Raw genomic sequence first — 14,353 nt, 5'->3', positions numbered from 1 at the left:
ACAAATGTTATATTTTTATTGATCTGCTTCGTTGTGTTGGTGTTGGCATAGCTTCTGTTATTTCTCAGTGCAGTGTAGCATTTAACATGAAGCCTAGAACAGCCTGTCGGAGATGAAAGTGTTGAGGTAATACACACACCAACAAATGGCCGTGCTTGTGTTTGTGCCGTCAGGCGCCGCGCTGGGCCCCCTGCTAGCTGGGCTGTTGTCTGCAGGCGGCTGGGATCGGGTCTTCTACATGCTGATGACGGCTGACTTCCTTGCTCTGTTGGTGAGTGCTACAAAAACCCTAAACGACACAAGTGTCATTACCGATAATAATAGGATGTGAATATGTTTCATTGAGTGGTCCTTAAAGCTAGACTGGCGATTTGATTCCTCCCTGCAACTCATGCTGGAAACCTGTACGTTTATCTATCCTGCTTCCGTTACAAATCTGCAGGGACCAATCACAAACTGGCTTATCCACCTGGTGCGCTATTGGCGGATTTAATATGAGGCGATAGAGAAGCGACGGCAGGCAGCTTTTTGTTTACATTCATTATGGTGGCCACCGAAGCGCAACAATCCGTTGATGTCGCTGCTACGTCACCCGGATCGTTGGTCTGATTGGTTAAAGGACTATCCAATTGCGTACGGAGTAATTTGAGCTATGCTCGTTGATCGTGCCTGTTGTGCAGTATAAAATACAGAGCAGACTCCCCAGACTAATCTTATATCAAATGACTGGATCACTCGTAGTGATGAGCCCACAGAGAGTTATCACAGCTCTACGGGTTTTGTTCGCAACCACCGCTGTCATCAAGCTCGTTTCCAGCAGCGAGATGTTTTCAGCCAAAAAGCTCTGATAAAGTCACTGCACAGTGTCCGCCCAGCACCAAACAGCCGGTCAACATAGTGGTAGTCTCACATTGCCAGACCTTCCTCCAAGGCGCTGCGGAGGAAGGTCTGGCTAGTCCACATAGCATTCCGGAATAGGAGAAAAAAAAACGTGCTCTGGTTAATTGGCATTTCTTTAAACCAATCGCAATTGTCTTGGGCGCGCGTAAAGCGCCGGACGCACGTACAGTGTCTCTGCAGAATAGCCTCGGGAAGGAACTAGTTTTGGTGAAACGTGTCGAGAATAATAAAAAAAAAGATAAATATAATTTGATTGATTTGATTGTTGGTTCTAGCTGGGAGGATTTTTACCGAATCGACCCGAGTTTAGAATGCCAGCACAAAGAAAGCAGAAGGTGACAAACATCCGGCTGAAAATGAGTGACATCCGGCGGCACCGGAACAATCCTGTAAATGAACTGCCGTCGATATAGACTACCATAGTGGAGCCTTTAGCAGCTAAAGAGCCAGATATTTTCTCAGGAGATGCTAGAGACAAAAACAGAGCAAAAAGGAGAGTGAATATTTGACGTATATTCATCACGTGGACACACACACGACTCCAAATGAATGTTGATGTTGCCATAACAACTTAATAAAGTGATAATATATCAGATTGGGTTTTCAACTTGTTCTGCTGTCGGCAAAAAAAAATTATCAATTAATTAGGGCTGTCAAACGATACATTTTTTAAAATCGTGATTAATGGCTGAATTTCTATAGTTAATCGCGATTAATCGCATGTTTTATCACATGATTAAAATTCTATTATTTTGCATTTCAGTTTTAAGTACATGTTAACAATGGAAAGACATTCTTACCAGTGTATCTTGATTGGGAATCAAAGTAATGCAAAGAAAGTGACTTTATGAACTTGATTTTAAGATTTGAATTTGTTTATTATTTATTTATTTACTGTAAACAAAAGAAAAATGTGTGACTCTAGTCACGCATTTGAATCTAGAGTCAATTGCTGTTTAGTAACTCCTAAATAATTTTAATTACTCACGGACTTCCAGTGATCACCTTGCATCACTTTGCAGCAGTTCCAGCGTGGCTGCTTTGCAGTGCGGCGTGGAACTACTGTCCCCCTCGACGGCAATGTATAAGACGGGTCAGAACATGCCAACCGTAGTCTTTAAGACAAGAGTCTTCTACGATGCTGACAGGTCTGCAGTTAGTTGACACCCATTTTGCAAGAAAGGGGTAGTAATTTTTTGGGATTTGGTTTCATCAACAGGTCGGCGAGTAGCACTCTCCAAAATAGTGCTTTCCCTGAACCTGCTAGCATCAACCTGACACATGTTAACGGTACTACGCTTAACTCGTAGGTGGTAGCTCAAGCTTGACGTGCTTCGGTGATATTTTAATTCGGCTTTACACAATGTGCATATGGCTTTCGACCCGTCCGGGAGTTTTGGAAAATAAAAAGCGCCATTCAGAATTACGTTGCTGCTGTCTTTCTCCATCATGCCTGCAGCCTGCAGCCGGAGGATGTGTTACGAGGAAGTATGGCAAAGTCAGGGTCAAAATAGTAGCCTGTTAGGCACGACGCGAAGCTGAGTGAAGTGAAAATAAATTAATATATGGCGACATGCGATTAAAATTAACGCGTTATGCTCGGCCCTTAATCGCGTCGCGATTAGCGCGTTAATGCTGACAGCCCTACAATTAATGCAGCTTTAAATTCAAGTGTTGATACCAGCGCCACACAATAACAATATGTTCTAAATGGTTAAGAAACTAAAAACTGTTTTTGTGTGTGTGCAGCTCTTGCTCCGGCTCGTGACAAAAGAACTGACTTCCACTAAATCCCGTCCCATCTCCGCTGTAGAGTAAGTCCTGCCATCCTCCTCTTCATCATTTGACTCAATGGTTCATTCCTTTACACCCTATCTCTCACACATCCACATTGTTAATCCTTTTGATTTTATAGACAAGTGTTGGGCTGTGGTGTCGAAATAGCTTTCTCCAGTTATATTCAAAAACAAATATGTATGAACACATATACAGTGCATTGAAAACTAGTACCAGTTAAGTGTTTATTTAATTTTTGCAGAATACATTACAATATGTGCTTGCAGTACTTTTTCTATTATTATTTGTTGTAGTAGCATCCCTGCACGACACTTGGAAGACTGCTAAGACAAGTGGGATTTAATGGGGTTAGTGTTAGGTTAGAATTTGATAGTTAATATTACAATTTTTTAAAGGTTAAAGTGTCTGTAATAGGAATTTTCTTGTGTAACATCAAAGGCCTGAACTAACTAATAGCTTGATTAATGTACTTAGGAAAAAGGTATACAGTAAGGAAAAGAAAAGGACAATTCATGGACAGTTTTCATAGAGCTTTTTGCACCACACTGTAAAACTCAATGAAGCCAACTTATCAGTGTGGTTTTAATATTTGTGTCTACTTCACAGGTTGAAGGAGCACTGACCTCTCTTTAAATGCACTGCCTCCACATAGGAACACACACACACACACACACACACACACACACACACACACACACACACACACACACACACACACACACACACACACACACAGTGTATTGAAACCACTTGTCTAAGCCTGAAATGGACTGTGGCTCTGACAATAACTGGACTCTCCCTGACATGAGACATTTACCACGCACAAACACACACATGCACATGTTAATAAAACGTGTGTGCACACAGTGGTACGCCAGCTGCAGCAGTTCACTGTAATTAAGACTGTACTTGCGTCCCTGAGGAAGAGCTGAAGCTGAAGTTCTGGCTGGTGAACCAAAAGGAACTGCAGCAGATTTCAGCCTGGAGGCTTCATCTGCACATACTGTACTCGCACACGGAAATGTACACATACTCAACTTCCTTGCCGCTTTCTCTCATCTTCCTCTATCTATTTTCAATGGGAGCCAATTTGAGCTTGAACACACTACCTGCTCGTTCTACTCTGAGGATTGGCAGATGTATGAAACTAGCCTTACTTTGACATGTGTATTAAGCGACCAGAGCTATTTATTTTAGATAGCAATCTTTGAAACAGCAACTTCCATTTCTGTAGTTGTCCTCCTTTTCTTATCCTCATAAGCTCACCAAACAATGACCTAACCATAACAGTCAAGTTTATATTTAATCCTAACTATCTGAACTATTATACCTAAGGGAGTATTGTAATTGTATACCCAAACCCACAGCTTTCCAGTGTGGCCTTGGTGGCATCTACCCTGGCTTTAGTCCTTTGAATCATGTTGTGCTCATTGGCGACTTGGAAAAAAAACAACATCCCATCAGAGCTTTCAGGAGGGATTAAGAATGGGGTCGTCAGAATTGGGTTTCTTTGCCAGACCCGAAAAAAATGGCAACAGCAAATTTGCCACAAAAAGTATCCGTGTGTAGGCTGTTTTTGGGAAAGATGTTAACTCCTCCTAGCAACCGCCATCGCAGCTTCCATGTTGCCAAACACTGACTTAAGATGGACAGAACGCTCACTAATGATTGGTTAGGGCAAAAATAACCACCTCTCATCTGAAAATTGTTTTCATGAGCATAATGTCAGACAGAATTGAATGAACTTAAAGGACAATTCCGGCGCAAAATGAACCTAGGGATTAATAACATATGTGTACCGAGTCGACCGTTCTCTGGGACATGTTTTCATGCTAATCGAATGCGTCTCTAGCTTTAAACAAGCTACCACAAACCGGTGGTTAGCTGCTAACGCTAACTTTCGGGGCAGAGGGTAAATTGCTATTTTATACCACTAACAAGGCTCAAAATAGCACCACACTTCAACGGTAGCATAATGAGGGTCCCTACATGTACACCGAAGCATTGAGAACTTTGTAAGTGTACAGACAGTTTATTACAAAGACTGTTATCCTAGATGGCGGCCGCACGTAAACATGAACGCTACTGTCTTTATAACCGGTCTTTGTAATAAACTGTCTGGAATTGTTCTTTAAACTAAATGCCAATTCAGTCTGTTCATCAGGCCTGATGGGATCCATCATGTCATGCAGATATTTTGTCAGAATGATGAAAAAATGGAAGTGGATCTTCTGTGATCCCTGTCACACAAAAACTCCACAGGGCATCTTTAAAGGGGCAGTTCACCCAAATTAAGAACAACCTCTCCCTGTAGTTGTATTTGTCAAGTCGGATCATTTTGGTTTTATTAGTCCAGGTTTTTAGTCTTTGAGAGGTCTGCTTTTATCCCAGTACAATGGGGTTTTGACACCATTAAGAAGTGACATGACAATCAACAGCAACAGCTTTCCAGAAATAGTGTCCCTGTTATTTAAAAAAAAAAGAAATCCACTGGACTGTTTCTGTGAAGAAAAGTAGGCTAACTAAAAACTGTTGACTGCTTGTTCTGTGAATTATCTAGAACACTGTTTCTGTAGGTGCAGTACATCTTTTATTGATCATTTTAAATGTTATATGTGAATGCTAACATCCAATTTATATTGAAGAGGTTGATTTGGGTGGAGGCAGAAATCTCAACCTGGACAAATAAAACCAATAACTTTCTACATGGATAGATACCACGAGAGGGAAGTGTGAAAATATGTTTGTTTGTAATTTATGTGAACTGACTCTTTAACCTTAATGGAAACACTAGTAGCTTCCTATGTGCACACTGTAGAGTTGGTGCTTTCCAATTCTGACAAGTAGCTCTGTTAGAAAGAAAGAAAGAAAGAGCTCTCCCACTCTGTGGACAAATGACAGAGGGCTGCTGGACCAACTGAATTCTGGGTGATGCTGTATGAGTGAAAGGAGGACAAACCAAGACCACTAGAGCCCTCCTCTACTGGGTGGAAGCTGCGGTTTCACTGTCACCGTTGCCTTATTGAACCAAAGAGATTGTGGGGATTTAAATAACACACTACTTATTTAAGTCATTTAAGTTATTCCTGTCCGTTTTGTGGTGGTTTTTCTTTTTTTTTTATGAAAGGAAGGCACCAAAGTTGTATTTTGATATAAAACCTGCAGATAATGATTCATATTTGTTTGTGTGTGTGGGTGGAGATCTGAGGTCTTATGAATGTAATGTTCTTGTCAAATGAGATAACTGACTTGTTAAACCTCATATGGATATATTTTGCAGTGCAATGTCGATCCGTTAGGGTAGTGTTTAAGATGATTGGTCACAGTGACTACATTTTATCTTCCAATATCTAATATTGTAAGCATTAAAAAAAATTAAAATCCTATCGTTGAAAATCAGAAAACTTAGACACAATAAGCTCATGGTTGTTGATTGATATATATACATTTATATTTTCAACGTAAACGTTGTGATGGTAGCATTGAGACATAATTATGCCTTCCTTAAAACAAGACCACCTGTTGTGTATATATTTATTATGTGTCAGTGGTAGGCCTAGTACATTGTGTGCCTTGTTTGTTGTATGTCTTTTTGCTGGGTCAGTTGATTTTTGTAAAGAAAAAAAAAGCATCCAAATGTGTCCTTGCTTCTTCGGGAATGAACTTGGTTTGGGGATGGTTTACTCCCAAAGCATTCTGGAGAAAAAAAATAAACCAATTGTTTTCTTCACCTAACTGTTCCAGGGTCGTGTTTTTGACTGCTCTTCTTGCAGCATACTATACTACAGGTCGGCTAAATCTGTCTGATTCATGGCATGGAGTGGCCTTAAGTCTCAGCTGGAGGTGGCAGGTGTCATCTGAAATGGTAAGCTCCTGACAGACAGACACCCACTCAGTGACACAGGCAGACAACAAGGCACACACGCGCACACACACGCACGCACAAGGATTGGGATAGGGTTGGTTACAGGCATATTGAGCCCTGATTTGAGATAGGACTTAATGCCACTTAATAATCCAAAATTCACCCTCTGCCTTCACTTTTACCACCCAAAGGTTTGAAGTGGGGGAAAAAAAACAGTTGGTTAACAGCCAAAAGGAACCGTTCACAGTTTAGGAAAATAAGCTCATTCACTGTCTTGCCAAGAATTAGATGACAAAATTGAAATCAGTCTCAACTGTGCATTGAAGGACAAGTTTCGATTTTTTTTTATGTCTGTCTTACATGGTGATATGTTCATTGAAGGGGATATGGGTCCATTTTTAATAGTTCCTTCCAGTAGAAGGAGACAAAACCCACAGGCCTTGATCTGTGCAGAAATGCATGCTCAAGTTTAGTAGAAGTTAATATGAAGCACCAGCAATCTGATTTAGCCACAACAGTATGTACGTTTTGACATGAAATTGTCAGGGCCCCACCTCCCTGAGCTGTCTCCCCTTCCCTTTTGTGTGTCTCCCTTACCTCTGCCCCTTTTTGTGTCTGTGTTGTTTGTCTCCGTCCATCTCTTTTTGTTCCTCATGTTCCCACTACCACTGAAGGCACCCCGGCACCAAGGCAGCTGCAATCACTACGATCTACTACACCTGCTCCAGTCCACGCACCTGGGGCTGATTGCCACTCTCCCTATATTAGGGAGAGGTCCGCTTTCAGTCCCCGCCAGATAATTGTTTCAGCCACGTAATTATCACTTGCGTTCCTGTGCATTATTCAGCTATCTCCAGTTCTAGTTATTATCCTGAGTTTCCCGTAGTTTAGCCTTTTTTTTCTCCTCATCGTGTTTTTGTGTTCTGCCTCCTAGACGCCGTTCTCCCTCCACCGCCGGCTACTGCCTTTTTCCCTCCTCAACTGGATCTTGGATCAAGCAACTATCTTGGCTCATTTCAAATGTCTAAATAAAGCTTCCAAAACTGCTAAAGGTGACAAACGAACATGCTGTATCTCTGCACCTAGAAGTTATTGCGCCCGGCAGGCTAGAATAACAATAATTACTAGGGAAGGCCATTTCTGAAGAAACAGCAGTATGAAAGCTGGATGTTGGAAAGCTGACACTACACTGCATCACTACACTTTTTTATTTAAAGGTTTGTTGAAAAGCTGACTCTTAACTGCATTGCTGGCCTTAAAGGTGCTCTAAGTGATGTCACACGTTTTTTAGGCTACCACATTTTTTTGTCACATACAACAAAACATCTCCTCACTATATGCTATCTGCCTGTCCCCTGAATACACTGTAAAAAAACATCTCATTATCTGCTAGCTGCCTGTCCCCTGAACACACTGTAAAAAAAAGTGGTCTCTGTAGACAGCCCAGGCTCCACAAATGGCAACAAAAACAAACCGCACCAACCTGCACCACCAAACATAACAGTTTTCCAGCCAATAACCGACAAGAAGGATTTGGGGGTTGGGGGGTGGTTGTTGGGGGGATAGAACACGGAAGGGAGGGGGAGGGGACAGGATGAGGAGGAGGGAGGGGCGAGCTAGCCTCCGTTTTGTTTGACAATACTTTGAACGTCAACAAGAAGTGCCGTCACCCAACGTGGTTTAGAGCACCTTTAATCTGTATGAAGAAGCAGTTGAAGGACTATGAATGAGTTGGAGAAATGGGAAAGGGTCCAATAAGTATGAATGGTATTCAAAAAAGTTGAACAATAGCCATAATGTATGGAAGATGTGGAATATTTGAAGGTCTTTTGAAAAGCTGGCACTACACCGTGTGAAATGTGTGCGTGTCCTGTTGTGTCAACAGGGCCGTTTCTAGCCTTTGGCGGGCTCTATGCAAGATGCTGTTGGGGGGCCCCCTATTTTGTCAAACTACGATGGCGGGGGATTCAAACCTTTGAGATAATCCATGGAGATGCATCAATCTGTAAAAACCTCTCTCAAATTCAAATTAAACATCTCAAGTTGACTAAAGCAATTTAACCCTGTTTAACAATGGACAAATAGAGTCTTTAAACACTTCAGATGTAAAGTTATTCACAGTCAAAGTGACGCCAAAATGAACGGGAGTCAATGGGATGCTAACGGAAGGTGATGGCTTGTTAGCCTCAGTATCTCCCCATTGGAGGTAGGCTTTCCTGATGCTCGCTTACCCCCTTGATAAAGACAGGTCATTTTATTTCTCCCTAAATATATTGAGACTAAACGGGCTATACTTGCAAATTGGGGGCCCCCTAGTGCAGTGGTTCCCAACCTTTTTTCCTTGGCGCCCCACCTATTTATGTCTAAGAAAAGCTGAGCCCCCCCCAAAACCAAAGTTGAGGTAACTCTCGAGATAGAGTCTTACTTTCTTTTTTGATACAGAGGAGTTATCAGCATTTTTACGTTTCTCCACCATGTTTCATTCATAAAATAGTGATGCCGTGGCAGCAGGAAAGACGAGGATGATAGCAGCTAGCAGCTGACCTGATGACAGCAAGGGCCCCAGGTTAAGAGCTCCTGGAGGTTTGGCCTACTAAGTAGCCTGCCTACAATTTTAAGCGAGAACAAAACTATATAGTTTTCATACAGACTTTTGTACACATTATATATTCTAGTGTATTATCATAATTTGTTTAACGTGCAAATATTTATATTTTTTTTACCTCGACCTTAAACCAGATAGACTTGTGCCCCCCCCTATGATCTTTGCAGACCCCTGAGGGGTGCCCGGATCCCAGGTTGTGAACCACTGCCCTAGTGGCTGTGGGGGCCCTATGCATCCGCATTAAAGCTACTCTCCACTCCGTCTGCGATGTCACCCACTCTAGCTGTGAACATTCCATTCCATTCGGGCTTTCATACTACTCGCTATGGCGCAAATTGACACGCAATCACAAGGTAACGTAAGTCAAAGGAGGCCAAACGGCGTTGTTAAACACGCTAAAAAGCGATTATGCGTCTTGATAACACACCAAAATGGCACCCGAATTGGCGGGTCATGCATACGCCACTTACTGAGATCAGTCTGTGTTTCTCATCCAACCCAGCCAAATTGGAATGGAATTAGATGAATCCCTTTGTTTGTTTGAGTATAATGAGTGTGAACACACACACAACCTCAGTCTGGTCTTCTTATCTCAATAAGTGAAGGTTTCAACTTCCTTTTGGCTCAGCTGCAGGATTTAATGTGGGTTTATTGCAGCAGTTGTCTGTTGGGTGTTACAGTGACTATAAACCTAGCACAACAAGTTTTGCGCCCCTTTTGGACTCTTCTCGTGGCCTTGATAGATGGATCATCCACTAATGCCTGTTAAATGCCTGCTTAATTCAACTAGGGACATCCCCACTGTTCCACTTTTCCACAGTAAAGCTATTTTTCCTTTTTACTGTTTTTCCACTGATTTACAGTATGTCAGTGAGGTATGAGAATGTTTTTTTCCGTTAGTTGATTTTCACACTGTGCAATATATTTCAAATAATTGTACTCATAGAAAGACCAGTATTTGTGGGTGCGTGAGTGTACAGTATGTGTGTAGGGGGCTTGGCCCCAAGGACAGAACACATATAGTACAAAAGCAGAAACTAAAAAAAATGAGCTCCAAATCCAGGAATCCTTTAAGTATCCAAATAAACAAAAAGGGAAAAGAGAATGTAGCTGAGATACCACTGAGATACCACTTTCTGAGGCATCCTTTATAAAAGGTTAGTCAATTGTAACACATGGCTGTATTAATAATTAATACATCTTTTACAAATGATTTGTACATCAGTTATAAGCCATTAATAGGAACATATTTGGGGTGTTAGGTTTTTCCTCAACCAATTCCTTTGGCTGGTGTTTATCTTCCATTAGGTCTGTTTCAAGCAACCAGAAAGAGGGACTTTTCATACCACTACACTGTCTTACACTGTACCATTACACATCAAAAACACACATATGGTTTTTTTCCCCTTAAAATTAACATAAATCTGAGTGACTCAGTCATTGGTGTGCAACCAAGCCAAGCAATCCAGCATGAGGGGGCTGAGTGACATCACTCCAAGTTGCCTCTGATTGGTGGAAAATTACAACTGTTCTCCCCCAGGCATTGCACACAAAACAAACACAGTATCTGTGTAATCTACCTGTACAACTGTGTGTGTGTGTGTGTGTGTGTGTGTGTGTGTGCGCGCGCGCGCGTGTGTGTGTGAGAGAGAGAGAGAGAGAGAGAGAGAGAGAGAGAGAGCGCGCATGTCTGTAGATGAGCGCGCGCAGACCCAGGAGGTCTGTGGCGGGGACGCGCGTGGCCAGGCTTTATGAGATGATAGCCAAGTGACAGAGCGGCGAGAAACCGGGGGAGAAAGAGTTAGAAAAGGAGAGGGAGTTTGTATCGGTGTTTCTGACAGACAGACAGGCTGACGGGCTGGTGGGATGTTGTTGGACCGCTGACTCCACTTTCACCACCCTCGCTTTGTAACGGCGGTGCGAGTGGGACCGGTGACACGGAGCCCGGAGCAGAACCCGCACAGCGACGCACCGACGCCGGGGAAAGGTGAGGGGACCATGGGCTCCGCTTCGTCCTCCTACCGCGTCATTTACCTGGACGTGGACGGTAGGATTCAGAAGGTAGGATACATACAGGCTACTATATATGTATTATGTAGTATGTCAACACTGTTAGCAAAACCTTCATAGAAATCCCCGCTTAATTAGTTATGGAACTCCAGAACGCCCACTACTATTAAATACTGTTAAATAATGTTATTTAATAAGAAGAAGCTATGGGATTACATAAACAAAACACAAACAGGAAAAGGCCTAATGAATGTTTCAAAACGTAACTTTAGTCATTTTAAAATAACAGTAGCTCATTACTATAATGACAAAACAACTATTTAGTGGAAATTAATTGTTTGATTTATATTATTATTATTATTATTTGTATTTCTAATTATCAATATCATCATTGCTATTATTGGCATTGTAAGCCATTTATATATTTTCTTTAGTTATTCATTATATATGATGTTCATTTTATAATGGATTATTACTTAAATTCATATAATATTGCCAATCATTGAGTTCAATAAGAAGTCTAGTGACAACAGGAGGTAAAAAAGCATGATAATGCCATTGTATATTATCATAACTAGGCCTATACAGCAGTTGTTACAGTAATATTACAAGTGTGGTAGCCTATAAGTCAAATAACTTTAAATATTGTGATGTGATCACTAAATATTTACAGTAATATCTGTAGGCTATAGAAAAAAAAACTAAAGTAGTTTAATGACATTTAAATTGTAATGAGTACCACAGAGTATAGAAATGTTACTGGGATGTATTGGGGGAATAAACAAATGTCATAAATGTCATTAAATATTATACATTTGTTATACATTCACAGTGGACCCCATGCAAATCAATACATGGATTTTATAGAAATGGGATGTGGTGAGTTTTTTGGGGGGTTAGCAGTAATTAGCTGTAGTAGGTAAATTGTTATCATTCATGGACTACCTGTCTCAAGTAACTGAAAGAGAACTGTGTCCTTGGTTCATTAAAAACCCTTAGAAAAACATTATTATTGCCTTATTATATAATCCCCTGTAACATTGAGATTTGATGCCACAGAGAGATTTGACGCTTGCTTGATTAAGGGGATCCTCACAGGGAGCATCAGGTCTGCTATAAGTGCTACGTGCTGTGTATGATTTACTGTAAATGAGGTCAATTGGTGGCAGGCCTACAGTCTAAATGTCATGTCTGTTTATCACAGAGAATGGAATGATACTGAACACTTCATTGGCTAAAAATAGTGTGCTTAAGTAGAGAGTCCATAGTTATGATGATGTGTATGAATCATCACTATCCACTGGCCTACTGTAACCGTCATCATCCTCTGTGTGTGTGTGTATGTATGTGGGGGCTTGTTAAATTATATTCGTGGGGTCCAAAAACCGGGATTCCAGTATACTTGTGGGGTCCCGACTAAAATGCTGGACCCCACAAGTTTAAAGGGCTGTTTGAGGGTTAAGACTTGGTTTTAGGATTAGGGATATAATTAGGTTATGGTTAGGGTGAGGGTAAGGGTTAAGGTTAGGCATTTAGTTGTGATGGTTAAGGTTAGGGTAAGGGGCTAGGGAATGCATTATGTCAATGACAGGTCCCCACAAAGATAGTACCACGGACAGTGGACTGTGTGTGTGTGTGTGTGTGTGTGTGTGTGTGTGTGTGTGTGTGTGTGTGTGTGTGTGTGTGTGTGTGTGTGTGTGTGTGTGTGTGTGTGTGTGTGTGTGTGTGTGTGTGTGTGTGTGTGTGTGTGTGTGCATGACTATTTACAGTCCATGCAGCAGGCGGAATAATCTCACAGGTTATTTGGATGTTAAATAAATCGGAGCGTGAGAGCTGCAGAGCTGTGAGGTTGAAGAGTAACCCAGGCTCTGCTCTCTGAATACACTCAGGCATGCAACTTATTCATCCAACAACAGGCACCAGATTCCCAGACTGGAACTTTCACGTCAATGTCTTACCAACCTTACAGCTATTGTTTTCACAGCTCAGTCTGTCTTTGTGTTGGATGGTAATGGGTTTTATAATAAATCTTGCAAATATTGAATGAAACACACAGAAATGTTGCTGTAATGAAATCAAATGTATGCAAACTACACCTGTGCCAGCTCCTGATGGCCTCTGTGTCACTGGCTGCAGTTTAGAGTCCTGCAGATTGGGCACGACTGGGAAACACTGATCAACTGACAGCAGTATTATGTGACAATTAATCTGAACTAAACTTCATCAAGAGCGTGGGCGATTTTAGACCCTTCCTATATATATATATATACATATACATTTTTATCTCAGCCCCCCCCTTTTTTAATCACTTTTGGTGTTTCAAGTGAAGAGTTTGCGAACTTGTCTGTTATGGACAGAGGACAAACAATTACAGGTTCAAAGAAACAGGTTTAATATCCTGTGTCGCTGTCGCCAATGCTATGCACCTGTAACCCAGTAGTAGTAGTAGTAGTAGTATGTTCCCTGTGTACATCAGTAGTAGTAGTAGTATGTTCCCTGTGTACATCAGTAGTAGTAGTAGTAGTATGTTCCCTGTGTACAGCAGTAGTAGTAGTATGTTCCCTGTGTACATCAGTAGTAGTAGTAGTATGTTCCCTGTGTACAGCAGTAGTAGTAGTATGTTCCCTGTTTACATCAGTAGTAGTAGTAGTATGTTCCCTGTTTACATCAGTAGTAGTAGTATGTTCCCTGTGTACAGCAGTAGTAGTAGTATGTTCCCTGTGTACATCAGTAGTAGTAGTAGTATGTTCCCTGTGTACAGCAGTTGTAGTAGTATGTTCCCTGTTTACATCAGTAGTAGTAGTAGTATGTTCCCTGTTTACATCAGTAGTAGTAGTATGTTCCCTGTGTACAGCAGTAGTAGTAGTATGTTCCCTGTGTACATCAGTAGTAGTAGTAGTATGTTCCCTGTGTACAGCAGTTGTAGTAGTATGTTCCCTGTTTACATCAGTAGTAGTAGTAGTATGTTCCCTGTTTACATCAGTAGTAGTAGTATTAGTATGTTCCCTGTGTACAGCAGTAGTAGTAGTATGTTCCCTGTTTACATCAGTAGTAGTAGTATGTTTCCTGTTTACATCAGTAGTAGTAGTGTGTTCCCTGTGTACAGCAGTAGTAGTAGTATGTTCCCTGTTTACATCAGTAGTAGTAGTAGTAGTATGTTCCCTGTGTACAGCAGT

The 14,353-nt window shown here is 41.4% G+C and overlaps 2 protein-coding genes across 8 annotated transcripts in view; both read left to right on the top strand.

Moving 5' to 3' along the window:
• The window catches only part of slc37a1 (solute carrier family 37 member 1), a 33,384-nt gene extending 28,874 nt beyond the window's left edge, over nt 1–4,510 (top strand). For all 5 annotated transcript variants that reach the window (XM_028592053.1, XM_028592057.1, XM_028592052.1 and 2 more), the window contains exons 18-20: nt 174–271; nt 2,650–2,714; nt 3,304–4,510. In XM_028592053.1, the coding sequence (XP_028447854.1) occupies nt 174–271; nt 2,650–2,714; nt 3,304–3,319 (179 nt within the window). In that variant the 3' untranslated portion in view covers nt 3,320–4,510. The remainder of the gene's footprint in view (nt 1–173; nt 272–2,649; nt 2,715–3,303) is intronic.
• Nucleotides 4,511–10,908: 6,398 nt separating this feature from the next.
• Nucleotides 10,909–14,353, top strand: part of pde9aa (phosphodiesterase 9aa) — a 53,201-nt gene continuing 49,756 nt past the window's right edge. For all 3 annotated transcript variants that reach the window (XM_028591043.1, XM_028591046.1, XM_028591044.1), the window contains exon 1: nt 10,909–11,228. In XM_028591043.1, coding sequence (XP_028446844.1) covers nt 11,166–11,228 — 63 coding nt within the window. In that variant the 5' untranslated portion in view covers nt 10,909–11,165. The remainder of the gene's footprint in view (nt 11,229–14,353) is intronic.

This window comes from Perca flavescens, chromosome 11 (genome assembly GCF_004354835.1).
Source record: "Perca flavescens isolate YP-PL-M2 chromosome 11, PFLA_1.0, whole genome shotgun sequence".
Taxonomy (NCBI): Eukaryota; Metazoa; Chordata; class Actinopteri; order Perciformes; family Percidae; genus Perca; species Perca flavescens.
This window is presented reverse-complemented; position numbering and strand designations above follow the sequence as displayed.